The sequence below is a fragment of the Procambarus clarkii genome, chromosome 55 (assembly GCF_040958095.1).
Source record: "Procambarus clarkii isolate CNS0578487 chromosome 55, FALCON_Pclarkii_2.0, whole genome shotgun sequence".
NCBI lineage: Eukaryota > Metazoa > Arthropoda > Malacostraca > Decapoda > Cambaridae > Procambarus > Procambarus clarkii.
This window is the reverse complement of record NC_091204.1, coordinates 32090404-32115259: the sequence shown is the minus strand read 5'-3', so window position 1 is coordinate 32115259 and position 24856 is coordinate 32090404. Positions and strand designations below refer to the sequence as shown.

The 24856-nt window shown below is 46.4% G+C and overlaps 1 protein-coding gene across 1 annotated transcript in view; it reads left to right on the top strand.

Annotated features, from left to right (window-relative positions):
* The first annotated feature begins 8561 nt into the window (after positions 1-8561).
* Positions 8562-24856, top strand: part of LOC138352981 (nucleolar transcription factor 1-like) — a 48180-nt gene continuing 31885 nt past the window's right edge. Inside the window, exons 1-2 of the mRNA XM_069305645.1 lie at positions 8562-9092; positions 11354-11575. Coding sequence (XP_069161746.1) covers positions 8562-9092; positions 11354-11575 — 753 coding nt within the window. The remainder of the gene's footprint in view (positions 9093-11353; positions 11576-24856) is intronic.

Genomic DNA, 24856 nt, shown 5'->3' with positions numbered 1-24856 from the left:
AATTTGGGGAGAAATTTGCGTTTGTAAATTTGCAGAGAAGTGGAAAATTCGCGCCCTGGGTACAACAAAATGGCGCCGCCTGGCTTACAAATCCATCATTTTGTGTACGACGCCCTCTGATTCGGTGGCTGAGGTCACATGACTTCATTGACCAATCAGAGCCCGCCCCTGGGTCTGTGACGTCACCGAGAGACCTGGCCCGCCTGCAGAGCACCAGGCGCTCAGAGATACTCGGCGCTTCGTTGAGAGCGGACGTGCGCCGATTGAGCTCTCTAGTTTTGAGGTCTAGGAGCCTCTATAAGTGGATATACACAGCCTGACGAGTATATAGTGACTAACAAGGACTGCAGAACTTCAGGGAAGTGCGAGGAAGCCTAATCCAGCGGTGAAAGGGCGCCGAGGACCGTGTGCTAATAGTTTTGGAGAAGTTGAGAGAGTTACGACGGCTGGAGGAGTGAGTGACTCGCTGTCGGTGGAACTCCAAAGCATTCAGAGCTGTTGTGATCAGATCACGCCCACTAGGAACTCAGAAGGAAGAAAGTGCATCCTGATCCTTGAGTGTGGTCTCGGTGAAGGAATGCTTGAGGGAACGACGCATGCAGTGACGAATGGATGAGCCAACGCCCAGGAACATCACTCAGGGAATGAGCACGGAGATGCCGAGGATCTTCACACCTATGGACTGGTGATGCTTCTGGAACACTGGGAACAACGCGAGGAACGGAGTACCCAACGGGTGACTGGAGCCTAGGTGTCTGAGGACGGGATATGTTAAGGTAGATCATATTTCCCTCCCATAATTCCCTTGATTGTTAGGCAAGATAAGCCTATTATTATGCGTAGGCATTTATTAGAGTGCATATAAGTCATAGGAGTAGATTAGGCTGTGGGACAGCACGTATATATTATTCTACTGAGTGGTGAAGACAGCGTGTGGCCGCCCGTGGAGGAGTGAGGAGCGACGCTGACGGAGCCGCCCCAGTGAGGAGGGGCCAGTGATCCCTTTAATTCATCAGCTGATGCGAGCTGCTGGCGGCCACCAGAGGAGCCTTGCTGTCATCATTATTATTATTATTTCCATAAATTCATACATGTATCTTGTGTGTTGTAGTATACTTTGAGTAAACTTTTACTATTTTATCACTGCTTTTGGTATAACCTCCATCTCATTGAGCTTTGTGGTTAATAACATGATTATACTGTACTGTTACTGGAATGACAGAGAGAGAGACCCTGTGTTGAGTCATGTCGTGAGACCAACACGACATGAGATTTGAACACTGGTACTGGCATTCCCTAATGAGTGACCCTGAGGTGGCAACATGACTGTACATTTGAATTCTAGTATTGGCAGCACACAGTAAGGTCCTAGGCTGCTGTATATATATTATATTTGAACTAACGGCGTTGCTGGGACGCAGAGAGAATTACCCAGCTGACGACCAGGAAGGAAGAGGTGGAAGTGAGGCTACGGCCGGAAGTCCGGCAAATTCTCTGCACGCACAGGTGGGCAGGCCCGGTGGAGAAGTCACATACTGCAGGATTGAGTTTAGTAGTGTGGGCTGGGCCTTCTCCTCTCCTCCTTGGGTCCAAGGTCAAGTGGTGACCGGTCTTGAGGCATGCATGACTAGGAGAGCTCCCTGGGGTGATATGTGATACCCTAGTGGAGGGAGTGAAGTCCCATGGCATGAGGTTATAGGATCAGTAGCACGATCCCCATCTGTTTAACTGTAACCTCATGTAACACAAGGCCAAGGTGAGCGGTGCGTGACAACCTGTAGCTCCAGCCTCTATCTACTGGCAGGGGGTTGGTGCTGGACCTGTAGCTCCCACCCCCCTCTACTGGCAGGGGGTTGGTGCTGGACCTGTAGCTCCTGCCCCCTCTACTGGCAGGGGGTTGGTGCTGGCATTGTTTGGGAATTTGTTGGCAGTTTCAAGGCTTCAGTCTCTTGGAACCCAGCAGTGGTCTGTTTTGGTTCACTGTCTTCCTGAATGCTTTCCCGGTAGGTTGGTGGAGTGTCTCTCGCTCTCTGTGCCTCTGTGAGGGGGGCCAGGATCCCGGGTTCAATTGAGGATCACGGGTTCAATCACCGAACCTGTGGCTCGGAGCCGGTGGCTGAGCGGACAGAACACTGGACGCGTGATCCTGTGATCCCGAGTTCGATTCTGGGTGCCAGTGAGAAACAACGGGCAGATTTTCTTTTACCTTGATGCCCCAGATACCTAGCAGTAAATATTTACCTCGGAGTTAGTCAGCTGGCATGAGCTGCTTCCTGGGGGTGGAGGCCTGGTCAAGGACCGGGCCGCGGGGACACTAAGCCCCGAAATCATCTCAAGATAACCGTGCAGCACAGAAATGGTTCACATGTTTCCTTCCATCTGATGCCTCTGTTTACCTACCAGTAAATCTTTATCCAGGAGTTAAGCATCTACTGTGAATTGTATGTTAAGGAAAGTCTATAGTTGACCTTGGGGAACCTCGATATACTTAAGAACAAACTTCCTCTCCTCAAAACGCAACTCAATATCTTGTGATATGGTCTATGAGAGAAAATAAAAAAACTTACTGATAATTGCTTCTGGGGGATCTGTAGAGTGATTTCCTGAACTTTATCCATGATGCTGAAGGCTGAGTCTCCCAGGTGTACGGGGTCAGCTGTGGCACCTGTCTCTGTGGTCATCATCTCCAGGGCCTCCCTGATGGTCTCCTGCACCTGTCATTACCAACACAAACATTAATGGTGGAGGCTGAGTCTCCCAGGTGTACGGGGTCAGCTGTGGCACCTGTCTCTGTGGTCATCATCTCCAGGGCCTCCCTGATGGTCTCCTGCACCTGTCATTACCAACACAAACATTAATGGTGGAGGCTGAGTCTCCCAGGTGTATGGGGTCAGCTGTGGCACCTGTCTCTGTGGTCATCATCTCCAGGGCCTCCCTGATGGTCTCCTGCACCTGTCATTACCAACACAAACATTAATGGTGGAGGCTGAGTCTCCCAGGTGTACGGGGTCAGCTGTGGCACCTGTCTCTGTGGTCATCATCTCCAGGGCCTCCCTGATGGTCTCCTGCACCTGTCATTACCAACACAAACATTAATGGTGGAGGCTGAGTCTCCCAGGTGTATGGGGTCAGCTGTGGCACCTGTCTCTGTGGTCATCATCTCCAGGGCCTCCCTGATGGTCTCCTGCACCTGTCATTACCAATACAAACATTAATAGTGGCACCTGGACTATAATGAAGCATCAGGCTCTGAGTAAAGTAACTGGACTATAATGAAGCATCAGGCTGTGAGTAAAGTAACTGGACTATAATGAAGCGTCAGGATCTGAGTAAAGTACCTGGACTATAATGAAGCATCAGAATGAGTAAGTAATTTGACAACATAAGTAATTTTGTTTCTCTACACTGACCACAGTGTAGAGAAACACCAAGATGACAGTTGACTTTATTAATAAAAATGTTTCAGGTGTTAGAGCAAAATGTTTCCTATATATAAAGTCAACTCTCATCTTGATGTGTCTCCATGTCAAAAGTGTTTATATAGAGGCAATACTACACTCAGTTGGGTGAGAACAATGTGACCTTCAGCAGCGTACCTTCACTGAGGTGTGGACAGTCTTGACATTTGAGAAGAGTTCCCGGCACTTCTGGAGCCAATCTTCTACCTTCATGCTGCACTCATCAGCTGTGCCTATGGTTGTGTAAACTTCCTGTGGGGTGTTGACTGTGTCGAGGCTCCCCAACATGGCCTGCAGCTGAGTCTTTCCTTCCTCTCCTTGTGTTGTCAGATCCACCACACTGGTATCCTCCAGTTCCAAGAGCTTCATTGCTGACTTGTTCTGCTCTACCAGAGCATAGAGTCTGTCCTGGAGCTGGAGGTGGCAAGTCTTCCAGTCCCCCAGCTGCCCCCGGTACTCCCCCAGCTGGGACAGTACCTCTTCACAGCTAGTAATGAGGCTGCTGATACTGCTCTTCTGCTCCTGCACCAGGGAATCTAACTTCTTTTTTACTGGTACAGTTTTCTTTTGTGTTAGATGGATATCTTTCAGTTTCCTAACAAATGCCTCCACAGCATAGCTAATTGGGAACTGAGTAGCAGCTGTGGCAGCATGCTCGGCACGGCAGCTGGGGCAGGTTAGTTGACCATTCTCGATAGCATTGTCAATACACTGGGAGCAGAATGTGTGGCCGCACGGCAGTGTGCGAGGCCGTAGCTGATTGTCATCATAATCGTTATAACACACTGAACATTCCTCTGGCTTGTTATCCTGTGGAAAGAATATTTGGTTAAGCTATATGTATTATTACAGTACAGTGTCACCTCGAAAAAAAGTAATATTACAGTACAGGTACTTTATTTACTAATAGTAATTTTATAATATTTACATACATTTTTTGTATTAGCTATTCAAGAGCAGAGTTAATATTACTGACAGATTAACATATCCACAGAAGGGCCAATATTTTTTATAAATATATCCCGGAGTATAGGATAATATTTTTAGGTAACATATGGCAGCAGTAGGGCTGCTTGCAAGCCGTACCCGAGATTACAGACTAACAAAACCCGTCCTTACTTTCTTACGAATATTGGAAGGAAATGTATTTATCGTATGTGATAATGGAGGAAAGATCAAGTATTCTTAGTTTAAGTTGGTCTTAATCCCTCGAAAGGGAAGACAACGAAGGGAGCGCAAGTCCCTCAAGATGCTCACAAAGTAATGGGAGTACTTAAGCGAATTTTCATTGTGGGAGATTCCCAGGTGAGGTATTTGGCTAAAACGTTTTGTGCCAGGGATAGGGGAAACAAGTTAAGGGTTTGCTATTCGGGAGCAGGAATTGGTGATATTGTTAACAACATGAATGATGTTATAACTGGAAATGGGAACAAACCCATTATTTGTATCAGTGCCGGTGAAAATGTTGTAGGACAAGTTAGGAGTGAGACACTGATACAGAGGTCTAAGACAGCCATAGAATTAGGAGCAAGGGAGGAATCCCGGTCATATGTGGCATTCTTCCAAGAAAGGGAGATGGAAACAAATAGTTGACGAGATCACTTGGTGTCAATTGCCAACTGGACAAATATTGCAAATTAAATGCAATATCATTCCTAGATAACTGGGAGCACTTCAATGGAAGAAATGACATGTATGCTCAGGACGGGGTGCATCTATTTAGGGCTGGGGTGGTTGCTGTTGCCAACTCATTGGAACCTGTGGTTGGAGGGGTTTGTTTTGGTTTAAACTGTAACTGGATAGTGTTATAGAAATTGATATGGAGAAAGTAGGTAATAAAAGTATGTATTAGTGGAGGAAGCAAATTGGCAAAATGAACAGGGGAAAGAGAAGTGCCTCAAAATAGCAATACACTTAAGGTATATTACACGAATAGTAGGAGTCTAAGAAACAAAATACACAATTTAAATGCTCGTCTGCACAGAAAAAATTTATATTATTGCACTTACCGAAACATGGATGAAAGTAGAAAATAAAGAACTAATAGCTGAATATCAAATAAGCGGATTTAAACTATTTCACACAGATAAATATATTAGACGAGAAAGGGGGAGTAGCCATATATGTTCGGGAAAATTTGAAATGTAGTCTCAAAGAGGGAATCAAAACTGAGCTACACACAGAAACTATTTGGTTAGAATTAAATGAAAAAGCTATAATCTTATAATAGGAGTTATATAAAGGCCACCAAACTTTGACAGGATGGAAGCAAAGCATCAATGGGATGAAATATCTAGAGCATCTAGGTCAAGCAGCATTTGTGTCATGGGTGACATAGCTACTTACACAGTCAGCTGGTGGCGGCCGCCCTCAAGGCCAGATGCACTAATATTTCTCCTCCAACAATACTGTTTGTGGTGTTATTACCCTATATATGCACATTATATATAAGTATCTACCTGTTTTATTTACCATACTTGTACAAGTAAGCTGGTATGGTGCCCAAAGACCATTGTGGCTACCAGTAAACAACATAAGTTGTGCTCTCAACCTACTCCTATTGCTGTTATTACACTCTGTACACACGTTATATATAAGTATCTACATTTATGTTCACCAAAGCCAACTACTAAGCTGGTATGGTGAGTGCAGTCAATAAAAGGTGGCCACACACAGTCAGAAGACAACGCCACCACCCTCCCTCCCACAGCATTACTCCTCCCTCCATGGAGCACAGTGCTAAATATCACCACAATCCTACTATTATCAGAATCCTGGTCAGTTTTATCACAGTCAGGGGTCTTCTGTAATAATATCTTCGCTAAATAATAGCAAGAACATGTATATTATGGCATTTTTAGGCAATGCTGTGGTCACAAGCTGAACAGCAGTGCTGTGAGCTCATGCTGCGTGCGTCAGGCTTGGTTGCTTACTCAATACTGAGGCCCCTCACACTCAGGAATTTGGCCCACGATTTTTTTTTTAAATGGCGTCTGTTTACAAGAGCCCTGATGAAAGTGTGGTGAACCCTGTATATCCGCGGGCCGTTAAATCTTGCGTAGTACTCCAATACATCATATGATGTGTAGTGCAAGTTACTGCACATCACTGAACACATCATATGATGTGTTGCGCAGTTAACGGGTTAAGGAACCAATGCAGCCTCAATGCAATGGATCATGGGTACGTTTTGCCTCCTGGTCAAAACGTTTTATGCTACCGGTGACGTATCTTGAATGTAGCATCTTATACTTGTTAACTGGATGTAACTTGAGGTATGGAAGAGCAGGCTCAATCTCTCTAGAAAGAGATTATCGTCACAAGTCAAAGAAGGAGCGCCCAGAAGGAACCAATTCTGTTAAGGTGCCAGATTTTCAAAAAGCTGATTTTAATGATCTAAGAATGTTTTTGGGTGAAATAGAGTGGAAAGTCCTGGGCACGGGAAGTGGGCTGGTCTTGGTGCGAGACGAGAACCCAGCAATTGGTGATGTAAAGAGGGATTTCAATGTGTATTCAAAATTTAACTTATCTAACAAAATTCTAAACAAAGCACAGGAACGTAGTATGCCATACAGATTGAATAGATCGAATTCTAATGACCAGAAATGGATAACAAAGGATCTGAAGAATCTTATATGTAGAAAGAGAGCTTGGTACAAAAGGATTAGAAATGGGAAATTCAGTTTAGAACAAGAATTCATCCAACTGGTTAGAAATGTTAAAAAACCACCATTGAATGTAATGAAACATCATTTTCTGGGTGAGTCCCTTCGACTCCTCGGAGCTATCTAGGCTGATAAAGACATCCCTAACCTTTGGCATCAGTGTGGATGGAGTTCTAGGCTTACCGGGGACCACAAGCCAGAATCTGGCCCTCTCAGAGAGGCACGAGGAGCAATGGCCTATAGAAATGCATATGTGATTTGGAGCATTCTATATCTGCCATCGACAGGGACAGGCACCCTGAAAGGTAAGCGTCTCAAAACAAACCCATATTCTGGTTAAAACAACAAAAATAGCCAAACAAGTGGACAGAACTCCCCAAATGAAAACGAGCAATCAAGCATGATGTCACACGAGCTGTGCAGCATGTCTGCACAGCTCCACCCTCCCCGGGAAAGGAGGTGGAGCTGTTCAACTTAGTCTGGCTGTCAAAACATGCGAAAAAAACGCCAACAAAGGGGAGGGGGGGGGGGGGGTTGACGGGGAGCCTCCGGGGGCTAACCCAGAAAATGGCGTTTCATTACATTCAACGTTGGTTTTCTGGGGGGAACCCCTTCGGCTCCCTGGAACTACTTAACCAAAGACAAAAACTAGAGGAACTTACCCGGGAGTCGATCAATACTCACATCTCAACACGAAATCGAGACAATAGGCTGCAACCGCCGACCCAAAGCGATACAGGCCCGACTAGGCCCAGGAACAATCATGAGGTAGCATGCAGCCAGGACCCTGTTTGACCGCCAAAAACCCCGTGCCCGATTGTCAGCCCAAGAAATGTTACCGAAGATGGCAGCAAGAGCAGCAAACTTACGAACGTCATGGGCACGGAGGTAGACCACAAACTAGGTGGACCGAATAACCCTGCGGAAAACCTGAGAGACCCAAACCCGGGAACAGGGAAGAATGGAAAACCGGCGCAATTCAAAGCGCGTCCCTGGCCACCGAGGCTGTGGCACGCAAATAACGGCAGAGCTCTGCAACCGGACGCAACACATGATGAACCCCGGCCTGACTAAAGTTAATTGATGATCTCTGTCAGAAAAGGAGACAGCTGCAAGCAAACAGCCTAACACGAAGGACCAAAGGAGTAGAAAAACTGCGCCGGAGGAGAGCATGAAGCTCCCCCGACCCGACCCCCAGAGGCCAATGTTAACAAGAAAAGAGCCTCGGAAAAACAATCCAGAACTGAAGGGGTCACAAGAAACTGAAGAGAAGAGAGGAGAAAGCCCCAAATCAAAGGAGCAGGACGGCTCAAGCGGCACATGAGCAGGCCGGAGGTGAACCACACCAGAGACAGCTCGCGAATTGGTGCAGAAAGAACACCAAAACCAAAGTAAACCGGAGCAGCTCCACCAGTGCCGCACAAGACAAGGTGACAGTATGTGGCAAGATGACAGTCCTGAACCTCCACAAAAGAAGGATAAGACTACACCAAAAAAAACGCAGCCTACCTATGAAGGGACAAAAAAAAAAGGGAAGGACCGCCAAAAAAAACATACCGCCGCCGAGACGAAGCACACAGGTGGGACACCATCAACAAAGCCACCTGAACACCAACAGATGGTGAGAGACTCGAGACAGAAGTATCAGACTGGAAGACTCGAGGCGGAAACCGAACCAGCCCTGTCACAGATCGGACCGAGCATGGGAAAAGGCGGAGCTGTGGGAAAACCCCGGATGCGAACACTGAGCAAGCAGCGCCAGAAATCAAGGCAAGCAAGGAACCAGATGGAACGTCTGCCATACAGAAAATTCCCCAATACTAGCAAGCTCCTCAGGAGATCGGAGACGCCGTGGTCCTGTCGCGAAACTCGTGAGAAGTGTCATCTTGAGATGAGGAACGTGTCAACTGGTGGGTTAAGCCAGGAAACAGGAACTCAAACCCGACGAGCCAGAAAAGAACCAACCCAGGCGAGCAGACATGCCCTTTCCAGGGGGAACCCTCCAGGACCCCTGTAGGACCAACAAGTTCGACAACGGATAACAACATGAAGCCGCTAGCAGAAAAATGCCAAACCGCAGGCGCTGCAAACAGCAAGAACAAAATTGCGACGAAAACCTAATAGTCAGGGCCCAGGTCGAGGTCAACAAGAAAGTAAGCATCACGAGTCGAAATGCAAGACGCGTTGCAAAATACAGGGACACCGAATCCTGCAGGAGCAATGCAACCAGCCCCGCAAGGCAGAACGACGCACGCAAAGCCATGTATGAGGAGAACTAACCAGGACATGAACAGCACGAAAACAAAAACATGCCATCCAGAAAGAAACACAAAGAAAAGACCGGAGCCAGGGGCGTAAACCTAGCACCTCCTGACGCAACGAAAAGACACTGTAGGGGCAGGAGAGGACAAACGGAATCTACATCCACCTGCATACAGGGCAACCCAGAAGCTGGTAATGACATACAAGGAGAAGATGGAAGAACACAGGATCATATCTGAGCACGCGAACTGTGCAAAATCAGGGAACTGAACACGGACATAGTCCAACCTAGCACAAACATTAGTATAGCCAATATGCACATACTAAAAAACACAATGTGTAGTATAGAGATAGGAAATGACCTTAAAGACAGTCCAAGCACAAGAAAGTAGAAGCAATATGAGGAACAAAGAAGACTGAGGCAGCAAATGGGAATGTCATGAACTGGGCCTACTACGACTACACACACAGAGAATCCAATGGATATGGAAGGGCTCACCCAGGAACTGCACGGCGGTCAATGAACGAGTGTCCAGAGAGCATGGAGGGAGTCTGTGACGGGAAAGTGTTGGAGTGTTGATGTTCAGCAGTCCTCCTGCCGACCAGGCAGGTGTCAATGCCTGGTCACACTTACAAAAAAAAGATAGATTGCTTGCCTGTTGTCTGTGGTAAGTTAGAGGGAGGAACACGTAAAACACAAAGTATGAACAATGAAACTTAAATATATTTACTTTAAACATAAATGAAAATAAAGACAAATCTCGGGGTATGAAAAATACAATTAAATAACAAAGATAAATGCAAAGGCAATGTGAGACACAATAGTATAAAGGTGAAATAGTAAAATGGTGCTGAGAATATCGGCTATGGCTGAGACCTCCCTTCGTATACAAGCCAGTAAGCTTAGTATGCCAGAGAGAGATGTCAACTCTAAGAGCACAAAGAATATTCTGAAGTTGATAGCTGGTCAGGGCTCCGACGTCGATTCAGGTAGATGGCGCGGAGGTGCAGTGTGCAGGTGTGCAGTCGGCGAGTCACCAATCAGGAGCAGGCAGGCTGGTATGGGTAGTTTGCTGGTTTGACGACAAGCCAGCATGGAGGGTGTGTGGAGTAGGGGGGATCATGGGTACGTTTTGCCTCCTGGTCAAAACGTTTTGTGCTACCGGTGACGTATCTTGAATGTAGCATCTTATACTTGTTAACTGGATGTAACTTGAGGTATGGAAGAGCAGGCTCAATCTCTCTAGAAAGAGATTATCGTCACAAGTCAAAGAAGGAGCGCCCAGAAGCAAGAAAAGACCCAGGCACTGAAAGACTAAAGAAAGAACTCGAAAGACGGAGCTGTGCCCCACCATGTAATGAATAACAATACAGATTGACACAGAAAGGACACGGTAAGAAGCACGCAATGGCCCATACAAAATGCCACAAACAATACCAAACACTCATCCAAAAACCGAGAACCAGCGCCTGGCCAAAAGTGTTGCCAGATCGTATAAGCTCACCTGTAGAGCTTATGCACTATCGTGTTACGACACAGCATAGCCGTATAATGTTCCAGGAGCATCGCTAGTGAAATACAGCCAGAGTTGTATGTGAAGGAGGAAAAGATGAGGAGTAGAAGTGAATGAGGCATCATACACCCGTATGTAGAGAAAAGAACTAGGTGTCCTCCCCATATACATAATCTATAACACCCCCAGTATCTAATGGGCTCTGACTGGAGAGATAAGAGGAGCGAGAGCGGTGAAGTACCCGAGAGAAAAGGACGCGGAACACCAACACTTGTGTACACTGTCAATAAACAAAACAAACACCCGCGGCACATACGCAGGACACATGAGGTCTGAACCACACTACCCACCTGGTGGGGGAGGGTGCCAACTAGGTGTATTTAACGATTATTTTCAATGCCGAGACAGAGCACGGAGAGAAGATGTTAAGTATAAATACAGTAATCAGATATAGTATCAAAAACCAAGAAGAAGCACTGAAGAGGACCAACGTGTCCTAAATGGAGATAAACCTCACCGGAAGCCGCCAGACGTTCCAGTAATATGGGAAGTATCAAAGACCTTACCGAACCTTCGAGATCCTAGAGAAGCAAACAAAATCATGAAGGCTCATATGGGCCCAGTGGTATCCGAGACCAATGGTCATGCAGGATCACGATACGAGGAGAACAAGACTGTGACATGATGGAGAATACATGTCCAAGATAAGAAGGGTGAGAAAATGGCAAAAAGTACCCACCGGCAGGACGGAACCGACGAACCTGATGGGACATGGAACCGAACCCGGGGAGGGGGTCGGCGCCCAAAAAACTCGTACGCAGAGGGGGAAAAGGAAAACCCTACTCCCCGTAACGGCCAGCCCTGCTCAGAGGGTTGGAAAACCCCAGCAGGGTCCAATGGGGCCCAAAGCTCCCAAGGCAACTCCTTCCCAACCCTAGGAACCTCCACATCAGGCCCCGGGAGCGAGTCATTCCCCAAAGCCCCATCTTCACAAGAAAAAGCCGGAACAGCCGGAAAAGCAGGATGAGAGGGGGCCCATTGGTCAGACCCCGGTGCTACAGCTGGAGGAACTGACTCGAATACCTCCATCAACTCCCTGGAAGGGGCAACCCCTGACACTGCCCGAGTCTCAGAAACTTCTAAAACCCTGCCCCGACTATGAAGCCCTCAGACGCTTCGGAGCAGGAAGCAAGAGAAAGGGGGGGGGGGGGCCGACAGAATGAACCACAGCAGGGACTGAACAAGAGGGTGCCGACTGAATCAAGGTCGAAGCAACCAACAACCCCAAGTCCGGGTCACTACGGGGCAGCCTTAGGGGCAACCGGGGAAGCAACTAACGAAACATGTAACACCTGATCCGCCTGCACCTGAAGAAAATCATCAGAGTGGGTGAATTGAGTCACAAACAAGCAACAGTGCTCACAGGACTTAGGGTCGAAGGTCTCACTAACCCAACAGGCAGCATGATAGAGGCAAAAACAATGAGCGTTGCCCTGAGACAAGGGGGACAGATCAACCCTCAAACGCGCACAAAGTGAGAGGAGACCCAGGGTCGCATCCATCAGACCCGTGTACCATCTCGGGGATTCCCGGGGCCCTTAGACTCGTATCGCTAAGGGTAAGCCAAGGCGGGGTACTACTAACCGGCACCTAACAAGTCTACCAAACAAACTGCAGAAGCTGAACAACCGGGACGTATCCACGAATGGGGGGCGAAGCAGGGGGTACCACCAGAACAAGAAGTCAACACCCTAACTAACAGGGGCAAGGGACACAAAGGCAGACCCCCTACCAGCTAAAACAATAAAAGAACAACCCCCACAAAGGATAACATACCCAAGAGGGAACAGAGCTGGTCTGTAATAGGTGAAAATTAGCTGCGCAGTACCCCGCGCCCCACCAGTGCAAAAAAAAACTACCACTTACCCCAAGGTAAACAAGGTAGGAAAACCCTCAACACTCGGGGTGGTCAATTACCAATCAGCAAAAGACCATAGAAGTAGACCCTAATGTGACCTTGTAACCCCAAACCCCAAGGGCAGTACTTACAGGGCACTCAAGGAAGGTAACCCTAAGCACATGCAGCCCGAGTACCTGTGAATATTACTCCCAGCTCACAATCCACCGTAAGAGCAGTACTGAACACCAAGCACAGCACAGCAAGAGGAATCCAGAGCTGGAGCCACCCAACCGTGCCACTATCACATCATCCTAAGAACTATTGTTGGATTACCGGTGTGGTGGGTCTGGAGCACCCCCTTCTCCCTCTTGGGAAGGGTGCAGCTGTGCAGACAAGCATCGCGGCTCGTGTGATGTCATCCTTGATTGCTGTTTTCATTTGGGGAGTTCTGTCCACTCGTTTGGCTATTTTTGTTGTTTTTAACCAGAATAGGGGTTTGTTTTGAGGCGCTTACCTTTCAGGGTGCCTGTCCTGGTCGAATGGTTAGCCATATCAGCCTGGATAGCTCCGGGGAGCCGAAGGGGCTCCCCTCCCCCCCCCCAGAAAAGAGATTAGGAAGGCAAAAAGAAACAATGAAATTTGCATAGCAGGGCAAGCAAAGACAAATCCTAAAGGGTTTTTTCAATTATATCAAACAAAGATTAGAGAAAGGATAGGTCCATTAAAAACTGAGACAGGTCAGATAACTGACAATGACAAAGAGATGTGTAGTAATTGTAATAAATATTTTATCTCTGTATTTACTAAATAAGAACTGAGCATTATGCCTTCAGTCAAACAAGTCTATGTGGGTGGGGAAGAGGACAGGTTGACTAGTTTAGCAGTTACCAGGGAGGATGTTATTAAACAAATAGTGAAACTTAAGCCAAACAAATCCCCAGGGCTAGACGAAGTGTTTGCCAGGGTGCTTATAGAATGCAAAAAGGAGCTTTGCAAGCCATTGTCTGTCATATTTAATAAATCATTAGAGTCAGGCAGAGTACCAGAGCCGTGGAGGGTTGCTAATGTGGTACCAATTTTCAAGAAAGGAGATAAATCACTTGCGTCAAACTATCAGCCAATTAGCCTAATGTCTATTGTGGAAAAGTTACTCGAATCGATAATTGCTAGTTATCTAGTGATTGAATCTAGTGATTAAGGGTATGAGGAAGCAGGAATTCATACAGTTGAGGAAGCTAACAGCAGTAGGGTGTTCAGGCTCGCAGAGGTCAATATTAAAGTCCCCTGCAATAATTAGGTGGTTTTTGTTCAGTCTGTTATCAAGTATTAGATTTCTAAGGTTTGAGTTGAATTCGGACACATCAGTGTTAGGAATTCTATAAACTGCACCCACAGACAGGACAGACTCGGCACCCTTGACTCTGAAGCTGGCGAAGATATACTCCCCATAGCAGTCTCTAGTTCTAATTTCTTTTAAGCATGTTAGTTCATGGTGGTAGTAAAGAGCAGTGCCACCACCTCTCTGAAGTTGACGACAGTTGTGAATTGCTGAGTAGTTAGGCATGTTAAAGAGTTGAGTAGTATCCTGTTTCAACCATGTTTCAGTAAGTATAATAAAAGAGAATTTGTTGTCAATAGTTTCAATCAAGGCACTAACATCATCGAAGTGTTTACCTAGGGATCTAACGTTCAAGTTGATTACAGAGATATTGTGATTATGAGTTAATACATTGTTTACATCATGTGCTGCAAAATATTTGGAATTTAGATCAATAAAGCGATTATTGTCATAGATAGTGGATAAGAGGTTAAGTTCTGGGTCTATACTTGACTGCATAAAAAAAAGCTGATTGCAGGAAAAACAAGGAAAGAAAGGCAAATTACAAGGTAAAAATAAGCTATAAAATAGGGAAAAATATGAACACAATACTGTACAAAACAAACACAAAATGAAAAACACACAAAAAAAAAGTTAGCTTACAAGGGGCTTACAGGGGTACAATGGAGTAAGGGAGTAAGGCTAGGCTAGGCAACCTAGGTAATAAATGAGATTAAAGAAAAAACATATAAACATGAACTATACAAAACACAAGATATAGAAATACAAAACAAAAATATAAACAAGACTAAGCAATACAAAAACAAATTGAGCAAAAATGAAAAATGAGGTAGATTGCTTACAAGTACTCTCAGGTACACTGTAAGTAACGATTTGCAATTTGAGATGCAGGCAAAGCCAGGGGTACAATGGAGTACGGGAGCATGGCGAGGCTAGGCAACCTAGGTAATAAATGAAATCAAGGAAAAGTTGAATAATATACATAGGCAAATTTAAGCTAATGATTATTAACTATAAATAGTTCAGTTATGACTGTATAATTAATAAGACCTGAAGAACTATTAATGCACTCAACTAATTTCAGTAAATGACTGGCTAAGAGTAAGTTAAAAATTAAGTCAGAAAATGAAACAAGGAGACTGAGGATACCTAGCCCCACTAGTTGACAATGGGGTTAATTAAGTTAATTCACTGGGAGTGATAATAAGGTGAGACAAACCACATTGGGAGAGGAAAGTGTTGAGGTTCTCTTCTTTAGTAATTGTAAACATTTTGCCCTCAGCGGTTTTTCTCACCTTTATCAGTCCATCTCTAACGAAGCACTGATGAATCGCATCTGGGGTATGTTGCCGGATTTGACGCAGACGGTAGAGGAGTTGCTGTCTGTTCCTAGTCAAGCACTCGTTGATGTATAATCCCTTCCGTTGGGATGCAGCTGTCCGGACTATATGGGATTTCGTGAACTGGGAAGACAGCTTCAGGCGAATTTTCCGCTGGTTTTGACCTGATGGATTCTTTTTGCCTACTCTGTAGGCAGCAATAACGTCAGATTTGTTTAGAATGAGCTGCAATTTGCTTTTTAAGAGATCCAGAGCTATTTCAACACAATTTTCACCTTCATGTTCCACAGGTATATCTTGGGACGACACAATAACAGAGTCTAGCAGCTTTTGCTGGTCTTGCTCATCCTGGGAAACGGAACGTTGGGCTGAAAATGTACTGATACATGCAGTCATTTTGCTGAGAGCTTCCTCCTATTTTTTTATGGCTTCATCAGTTTTTAGAAGGTTGTTTTCCTCGCGGAGATCATTCAAATCATGCTGTAGTTGGTCTTGGCTAGCCTTGCAGTTTCTAATATCCTTGCGGAGGAGGGTTATTTCTCGTTGTTGTTGTTGGAGATTAGCGCGGTTCGCTAGATTCTCATTTAGAAGACTCAAGATGATAGTATTTTGAGACTCGAGGACAAGGCACAACTTTTTGAACCACTGATTCTCGGTCCAGTTTGTGAATTCCTTTGAAGGACCAGAAGCTCGCTTGAGTTTAAACTGGGATGCTAGCATGTCCATAGGAGAGGGTTGAGAGGACTCTGCTCCCTTGCTCAACTTGCTCAATGGGGTGGAGGGGAGGGCAGCACCTTCCCCCCGGACCCCATTGCTTCCAGACGGAGAAACACGAATATTGTTAGAGTTGGCCGGGATGGATGCCTTGTTAAGGGGTTTGTTGTCCTTATTTCCCTGCACAGTCATATTTTTAGGAGACATGATTGGTTAGAATGGACTGGGGGTATATTTTGTGAAGAAACTTGCGTCAGGCAGCGCGGAGGCGGCAGCATGCACTGTACTCACAGCCGTAGAGGATTGTTTTGAAACTTATTTGAGATGGAATGAGTTGATTTTGGTCGGTTACTTTGGTTTTGCTATAACATGCTTGGACTCCATGTACTTAGCTGCCTGTGGGTGGCGGTCTACATCATCTGGCGATAGTTTAAGGGCTGATATACAGCTTAGAGTGGGGAGAGTAGCGTGCACTCAACCGCGTCAGACGACAGCAGCCTCTTCAATCGATCTTTTCAGTAGACCACTCAGGAGTAATCTGAATCGTAGTGGTGGCTGGCTTCTATTTATATGGAACGACGGCCGTCCAGGTGGTGTCGATAACTAGGAACCAGCTCACTTTAACTGCTTGTTTCGGCCGGTCTCTTCCTAGAGAGATTACTGTGACACCAGGTACACTTCGTCCACACCTAATGGCAAACCACTGGCGAGTTCACCTTCACATTGGGGCCAGTCCACACACAACGTATCTTCACGATGTGCCAATACCCCACCTCCACTCTCCAGATACACACTGGCAGAGGGTTTCAGCAACACACTGACAGGGATCTCAAATAGTCACATACAGGGGTAGCTAGCACCCTGGCAGAAGCCTCTAGTCGCTCACTAGCAGCACTTATCAACAGACGCACCACTGTCGTTTTGTAACTCTCTCTGGCCAATCCCGGGTACATCACTCCATACAACACTGCATACATCAGCAGCTAACATGCTGCTCTTACCGACGGCGGCCACTTAGTTCTGCCCAAGGTGAATTGCCCTCCTGTACGCCATCACATCCATATGTCACTTCTGTGAACATAAAACGTCATTAACTAGACAGACAGTATACTAGGTGGCCCTAGGATAACACCCTTTCACCGGGAAATTGACATTGTAAATTGAAGAAACAACCTAGATGGCATTGATCTTGATACGCCTCCCACCAGAGGTCATCATCATCGACCTCCTCTTCTACATGAGGCAGAAAACTGTTCACTGATACCACGCCACCACCAACAGATGGCGTAGCACCCAATACCAGGGAGTTGGAGTGCAGACCCATAGATGGAACTGGAATCGCCACTCCATACTTCAGTAACGGTGTCAATACCGTAAAATTTATGCATTCATTTTTTGGTTTTAAATTCTTACTAATCATAACTCCCAGATCCCTTTTGCAATCTCAACACCATCTAGCTCATATCTTGTAACTCTATCATCATTACCTAGCCTCAAAACCTTACATATGTCAGCGTTAAACTTCATCTGCCATCATTTGACCATTTTAAAACCCTATTTAGATCATCTTGAACTGATAGTGAGTCTTTTTCCATGTTTATTTCCCCTTCTGATTTTTATGTCATCGGCAAATTTGCAAATATTGCTGCTCAAACCTAAATCTAAATGATTTATATACATTATGAATAACAGAGGTCCCAGGACAGAGCTTAGAGGCACTCCACTTACAACATTTTCCCACTCTGACTTAACTCCATTTATACTAACTCTCTGTTTCCTTGGTACAGCCATGACCTAATCCAACTTAATATAGCACCCCTAATACCATGAGCCTCTATCTTTTTAATCAGTCTTTCATGTGGCACTGTATCAAAAGCTTTGCTAAAGTCAAGATACACAACATTACAAACACTATCAACTGCCCCCACTATGCCGGAATAAAAGATAGCAAATTTGTTAAACATATACGGCCATTTGTAAAACCACGATATGAATCATTTATTAATTTATGTTTTTCAAGATGAAGACGAATAGTATTTGCAATTATCGATTCGAGTAACTTTTCCACAATAGACATTAGGCTAATTGGCTGATAGTTTGACGCAAGTGATTTATCTCCTTTCTTGAAAATTGGTACCACATTAGCAACCCTCCACGGCTCTGGTACTCTGCCTGACTCTAATGATTTATTAAATATGACAGACAATGGCTTGCAAAGCTCCTTTTTGCATTCTATAAGCACCCTGGCAAACACTTCGTCTAGCCCTGGGGATTTGTTTGGCTTAAGTTTCACTATTTGTTTAATAACATCCTCCCTGGTAACTGCTAAACTAGTCAACCTGTCCTCTTCCCCACCCACATAGACTTGTTTGACTGAAGGCATAATGCTCAGTTCTTATTTAGTAAATACAGAGATAAAATATTTATTACAATTACTACACATCTCTTTGTCATTGTCAGTTATCTGACCTGTCTCAGTTTTTAATGGACCTATTGTTATGATCTCAGCCTACAGGAGAAACGAGTCTCCCTCCTTGAGAGTTATTCAGCAAGCCTGACCTAACTAGAAGGTCTAGCAAGTATTGAGGTGATAACGCATATGTAAAATAGTTGGTTGGATATGTGTAACAGTTTGAGATTATGGGCAATGCAGAAGAAAATAGATACTGGCTAGGAGATGTGGACATTTTGCTGGAGGCGTGAGGCTCGCTTCCGGAGGACCTTGACCTCACTTGAGTGCCAGACATCGCAGGGGGAAGCCGCGCTCCGTTGAGCTCCCGTCAGAAGGGAACCCCTAGTGATATATCTCGAAGAGAAGAGAAGTGTGCGGACGTACCAGCTGTGGAATCGAGCTGGGAACGTTGTGGTCTCAAGTCCTGGTCGACGAGCAGATATTAAATCGCCCAGAAGCATTATTGTGGGCCGTGGGAGCGCCCTGACCAGACGCCGTCAGAGGGAAAGCGCCCTCGACCAGCCGATCTGTGGTAAGCACGATATACGCCAGTTCATAGTGATCACTTGTAGTTGGTCGTGTGCCCAGCGACAGTAGCAATGTTTATTTATAGGTTAGACATGTTTTAATAAGGCAGAAGGCCTGAAATAGGAGAGTGAAGAGGGAGGAGCACGGAGCGACGTCCATCCCCTCTGAGCTCTGACGGACGACTGAGGGAACCTGGCTCCGGATGGAGGAAGACCCTCCCAGCGAGTGAGGACCGCCGCCAGGCGAGGTGGAGTATGGACCCGCCCAAAACGGGGGAGTCCACTCTCACTGTCTGTAGAGGACAGATAGAGGTTTGAGGCAAGCATATTGTGTGGTTATTTTTGTTTATGTGTTAAAGGGGAACATTTTATTGGAACGTCGATGGGTTGCAGGTTTGTCTTTGGGGAAGAAGTTGCTGAGAACTTCGAAGCCAGCAGATGAAGTAGCTGATGAGACTCCAAGGTAGCGAAGCAGAGGACCTCGAGCTGTGAGGAGAAGCAGCAGTGAAGAGGAGTGTCACGTGCTTCTGTAGAGGTGGAGAAGCACCATAGTTGCTCGGGGAAACTTCATGGTGTAGCAGCCAAGAGAGCTGTGGAAGGACCTAGCAGAAGGGTGAAGCACCGTAGTTGCTCAAGGAAACTTCATGATAGCAGCCTGGAGGAGCTGCAGAGGATCCTGGTAGTGAAGCCCGGAAGAACCTAAGGATATTAGGGTAGTGAACTTCCAGAGGTGGAAGGGGAAGTTCTGGTGGATTACTAGTAGGGAGTTGATAGTGTTTGGTTGTCATTAGCGTGCAAGACGCAGTGAGAGGTGAGTGACTGTTGGCATTCTTATGTCAAGGAGTTTTTTATACTGAAGTATCAATGAACATTTATACTGGTATATGTTATTGCATTCAAATGCTGATTTTCTATATATATATGTTATCTTGCTGATGGCGCAACAGTGTACGTAGGCTTGACCAACTTGAGGAGGTTAATGATATCAGGTGGTGAACCAGGAGGTAGGATACCACTTGATAGGCTGATAATAGAGTTCTGATGGTGTTGGAGTGCAACCTGATTGTGATATTATAGAGTATAGGATTCATTATTATTATATGTGTGTATGTGCTTTGTTCAGTAAATGTGTCACAATTTGCTGGTGTTTGCCCTTGTCCTAGTGAGGCTTCCCAGGAAGTAGTGAAGAAGGAGAGAGAGAGAGAAAGAACCAAGAACCACTGCTGTGGACAGGGTAAAAGGTAATACTAATAAGTCAAAAGGGGATTGAGGAGATCATATCACCTAAGGAGAGAGTGGGGAGTCACAGCGGCTCGAGTGGGTGTGTGCACGTGACAACGAGGCTGAGTGTTGGAGCCGCATCCCCTAAACGTGTGACGTGGAGCCCCTCTCCAAGAGCCAGAAGCGCCTAGTGTGATCTCCTAGTGAAGTGTAAGCACTCTACCGAGTTGTGGGTTGGGTTGTCCGTAGAGAAGGATCAACGACGACAACACCAACCAACCCACAGTCTATAATAAATTGGGGGCCTGTCCGGGAGAGTGAACTGACACACCCACACCCTGTCCAAGAGTGGATTTGTACACCCTTGCTGAAATAGATAAACTGTGTGACCGCAGGTGTATACACTCTCTCTCGGGAAGACTCACAGGACAAAGATGGATAAGGTGCAAGCATTTGTGGAGTCAGGCAAGCCTGAGGACTTGGAAGGTTGCACGAGGGATCAATTGAAACAAATAGCAGAAAAATGTGGCATCAGGTTGAAAGCATCTAAAGTAGCTGGGATGAAGGATGAGATCCTGAGGCAGTTAAGAGCCAAAAATGAAGCGGCAGAACAAGGAGCCCAGAAAGGAGCTGAAAGTGGAAAGGAGGATGATGGGCAGGATGAAGTGAGATCCCAGGGATCGAGTAGGAGCAGCAAGAGTAGCCGCAGTAGCAGGAGTAGCCGAAATAGGAGCTTGGAGAGATTCCAGTTAGAGCTCCAGATCCAACAACAGCGTGAGGAGAGACAGTTCCAGCTGGAAAAGATGAAATTAGAACTCCAGATGAAAAATGAAGCAGAGAAGGAAAAAGAAAAAACCAGACTGGAAATAGAAAAAGAGAAAGCAAGACTAGAGGTGGAGAAAGAAAAAGAGAAAACCAGAGTAAGAGAACTGGAGTTGGAACAAGAGAAAGAAAAAGAGAAAACCAGAGTAAGAGAACTGGAGTTGGAACAAGAGAAAGAAAAAGAGAAAACCAGAGTAAGAGAACTGGAGTTGGAACAGGAGAAAGAAAAAGCCCAGGTCGAAAAAGAAAAAGAGAGAACAAAACAAATGCAGATAGAAGCGAATAGAACCTTGGCTGAGCAAAGGATTGAACATGGGTTGCCAGAGAGCACCACCCAGGTATCACACCCACCAGATGTTAGGGTTAGGGAGAAGGACATTCCCTTGTTTGTTCCCGAAGAGGCAGAGAGCTTCTTCGAGCATTTTGAGAAAGTAGCCAGTATCAAGGAGTGGCCACAGGAGGAATGGGCCCAGCTGGTCCAGTTAAGATTGACCGGTGCAGCCAGGGAGGCATACACCCAATTGTCACTGGAGAGTGCCAGGATTATGCCACAGTAAAGAGCAGCATATTGCGCTCGTTTCAGTTAACCCCAGAAGCTTATAGGAAGCGCTTCAGAGAGATGATCAAAGTTCGAGCGTGTACGTTTGCTGAGACAGCAAGAGATCTGGAAAGACGATTCCAGAAGTGGATTGAGGCTGCTGGAGTTGGATCTTACGCTGACCTGAAGCAACTGATGGTCATGGAGAAGTTCTTGGAGATGATGCATCCCGAGACAAAGTTCAAGATCCAAGAAGCAGGGATAAAGGAGGTGAAAGATGCCGCAGATAGGGCGGATATGATTACTGAAGCATACAAGAGCTTGAGGGAGAACAGAGTAAGAAGCGAGGCGAGACGCAGCAATGGCAGATCCAGTGGAGTCTGGGGAGGAAGAAATTATGAAAGACCCAGAAGAGTCTGGGGTGAGAAAAATTTTGATAAATGGGCAGATAAAAGTAAGTACCCTAAAACTCAGAAGAGTAGGTCGCGCACTTCGTCTGAAAGTGAGGATGGAGGAGCCAAACGAGAAACTAATCGTTATCCTGGAAATCAAGAGTCCAGTAAAACCCCACAGAGTGCAAGTAGTGTACCTGGCCCGAGGAATTCTCATACGAGTGGGCAGAGTCAGAGCTACTCTGGTACGTATAGGAGAGATTTCTCCCAGATGAAATGTTACCAATGTAACGGATTGGGTCACGTGATGCGAGATTGTCGACAGGGCAAGAGAGTTGTGACCCTGGCCATGTGTGACCCCCGAGGTAAATATACTAATGTGTTCGAAGACAAACCACAGAGAGCGAACTTAGTGAACGAGAGGTATAGGCCGTTCATGAGCAAAGGTTGGATCAGTGTAGGAGGCCAACCTGCGGTAGAAGTTGGTATCTTAAGAGATACCGGAGCTAATCAGAGCTTGATTGCGAGAAGCCTGATTGGGAATGATCGACGGTTAGCTGGCAGGAGTAAGATGAGAGTATATGGGTTATTGTCTGAGAGTGACATGCCCGTATGTACTGTCCAGCTAAGGTCGGAATATGTGTCGGCGGAGGTGATGTTGGGAGTGTGCCCCGACATACCTGTTCCAGGAGTCCAAGTGATCCTGGGGAATGACTTGTGCGGGACAAAGGTGTTGACAAGAGTCATGGCGGAGACTGTGCCAGAGGAGTGCCCAGAAGGCCACGGCACGGGTGGGACACCTGAGAGTGTGAACCTGACTGACATCCGAGGAGATGAGTCAGGAGACCGCCAAGCCATTGAGTACCCTGTCTCGGTAGTGAGGAAGGCAGAGGTGGCCGACAAGGAAGACGCTGGAGAAGATGATACAGTGTCGATTCAACCAGTGGAAGATATCGATGTAGATATAGCATGGCTGTTTGATGAAGGTCCAGCCCAGGCAAATGGAGTCTCGGTGAGGTCGAAAGTGAAGATGGCCCAGCCGAAGAAGAATACTGTGGAGAGAGTTGACCTGAATAGAGCCCAGACTGCTGAAATTAGGAGTCGGAAGGTGAATGCAACTGTGCTGAGTATGAATGAGGAAAGATGTGGACATACTGAGGACGGGAGTAGAGCGTCACGTTGTCCACGAGCACAGAGGCATAGGGATAGTGGAGTTAAGTTGTTTGAGATGTCAAGAGTTGACATGTTTCAGACAACGTGGAGGAGAGATAGTGAAGAAGAGTAATAGCCGAGAAAATGAAAGGAGAAGAGACAGTATGTGTGGAGAGATGCTTACGAGCACTTTGGGAGAGGCAAAGCGACATGTATGGTCGAGTGCTGTTGGATGTAGTGCAGTGCTCGAAGAAACTTTTAGGGAACGAAGAAGAGTTGAAGGAGAAGAAACGGAGTTGTATAGAGGTGAAAAGTGTGGGAAGAGGAAGATGATACAAGCATGGAGGAATAGAGAAAGCCGAGGACTCGGTGGAGTCGAACAGGATGAGGTCTCGGATAAATGAGACGAAAGGGAGGATCGTCGGTGAAGACGAGGGAGTGAGTATGATGACAGGAGACGAAAGTATAATGGCAGTAGATGGAAGTATGAAGACGACAGAGGAGATACAGACAGTAGATGTCTGACTCTGGACGAGAAGAGAAGAAGACGAGGAAACGGAGGGTGGAGACAGTAAGTAGAGTGGACCAATGGATTGCAGGCGTCCAAGGAGGACAGCCTAGCCAAGAGGTGCCAGAGAAGTCAAATCGTTTGTGAGAAGACCGTGTTTCTGGAGAGTTGTGAGCCAGATGTTGCAAGGTGCAACGAATTAATTGTAGACTCCTAAGAGAGTATATGGGGTGAAGAAGAACAGTGTGGTGGCGGATGTATTATCCCGAGCTTTGCCACTGGAATAACTCTCAAAAATAAGGGGAGGGGAGTGTTATGATCTCAGCCTACAGGAGAAACGAGTCTCCCTCCTTGAGAGTTATTCAGCAAGCCTGACCTAACTAGAAGGTCTAGCAAGTATTGAGGTGATAACGCATATGTAAAATAGTTGGTTGGATATGTGTAACAGTTTGAGATTATGGGCAATGCAGAAGAAAATAGATAAATGACTGGCTAGGAGATGTGGACATTTTGCTGGAGGCGTGAGGCTCGCTTCCGGAGGACCTTGACCTCACTTGAGTGCCAGACATCGCAGGGGGAAGCCGCGCTCCGTTGAGCTCCCGTCAGAAGGGAACCCCTAGTGATATATCTCGAAGAGAAGAGAAGTGTGCGGACGTACCAGCTGTGGAATCGAGCTGGGAACGTTGTGGTCTCAAGTCCTGGTCGACGAGCAGATATTAAATCGCCCAGAAGCATTATTGTGGGCCGTGGGAGCGCCCTGACCAGACGCCGTCAGAGGGAAAGCGCCCTCGACCAGCCGATCTGTGGTAAGCACGATATACGCCAGTTCATAGTGATCACTTGTAGTTGGTCGTGTGCCCAGCGACAGTAGCAATGTTTATTTATAGTTAGACATGTTTTAATAAGGCAGAAGGCCTGAAATAGGAGAGTGAAGAGGGAGGAGCACGGAGCGACGTCCATCCCCTCTGAGCTCTGCGGACGACTGAGGGACCTGGCTCCGGATGGAGGAAGACCCTCCCAGCGAGTGAGGACCGCCGCCAGGCGAGGTGGAG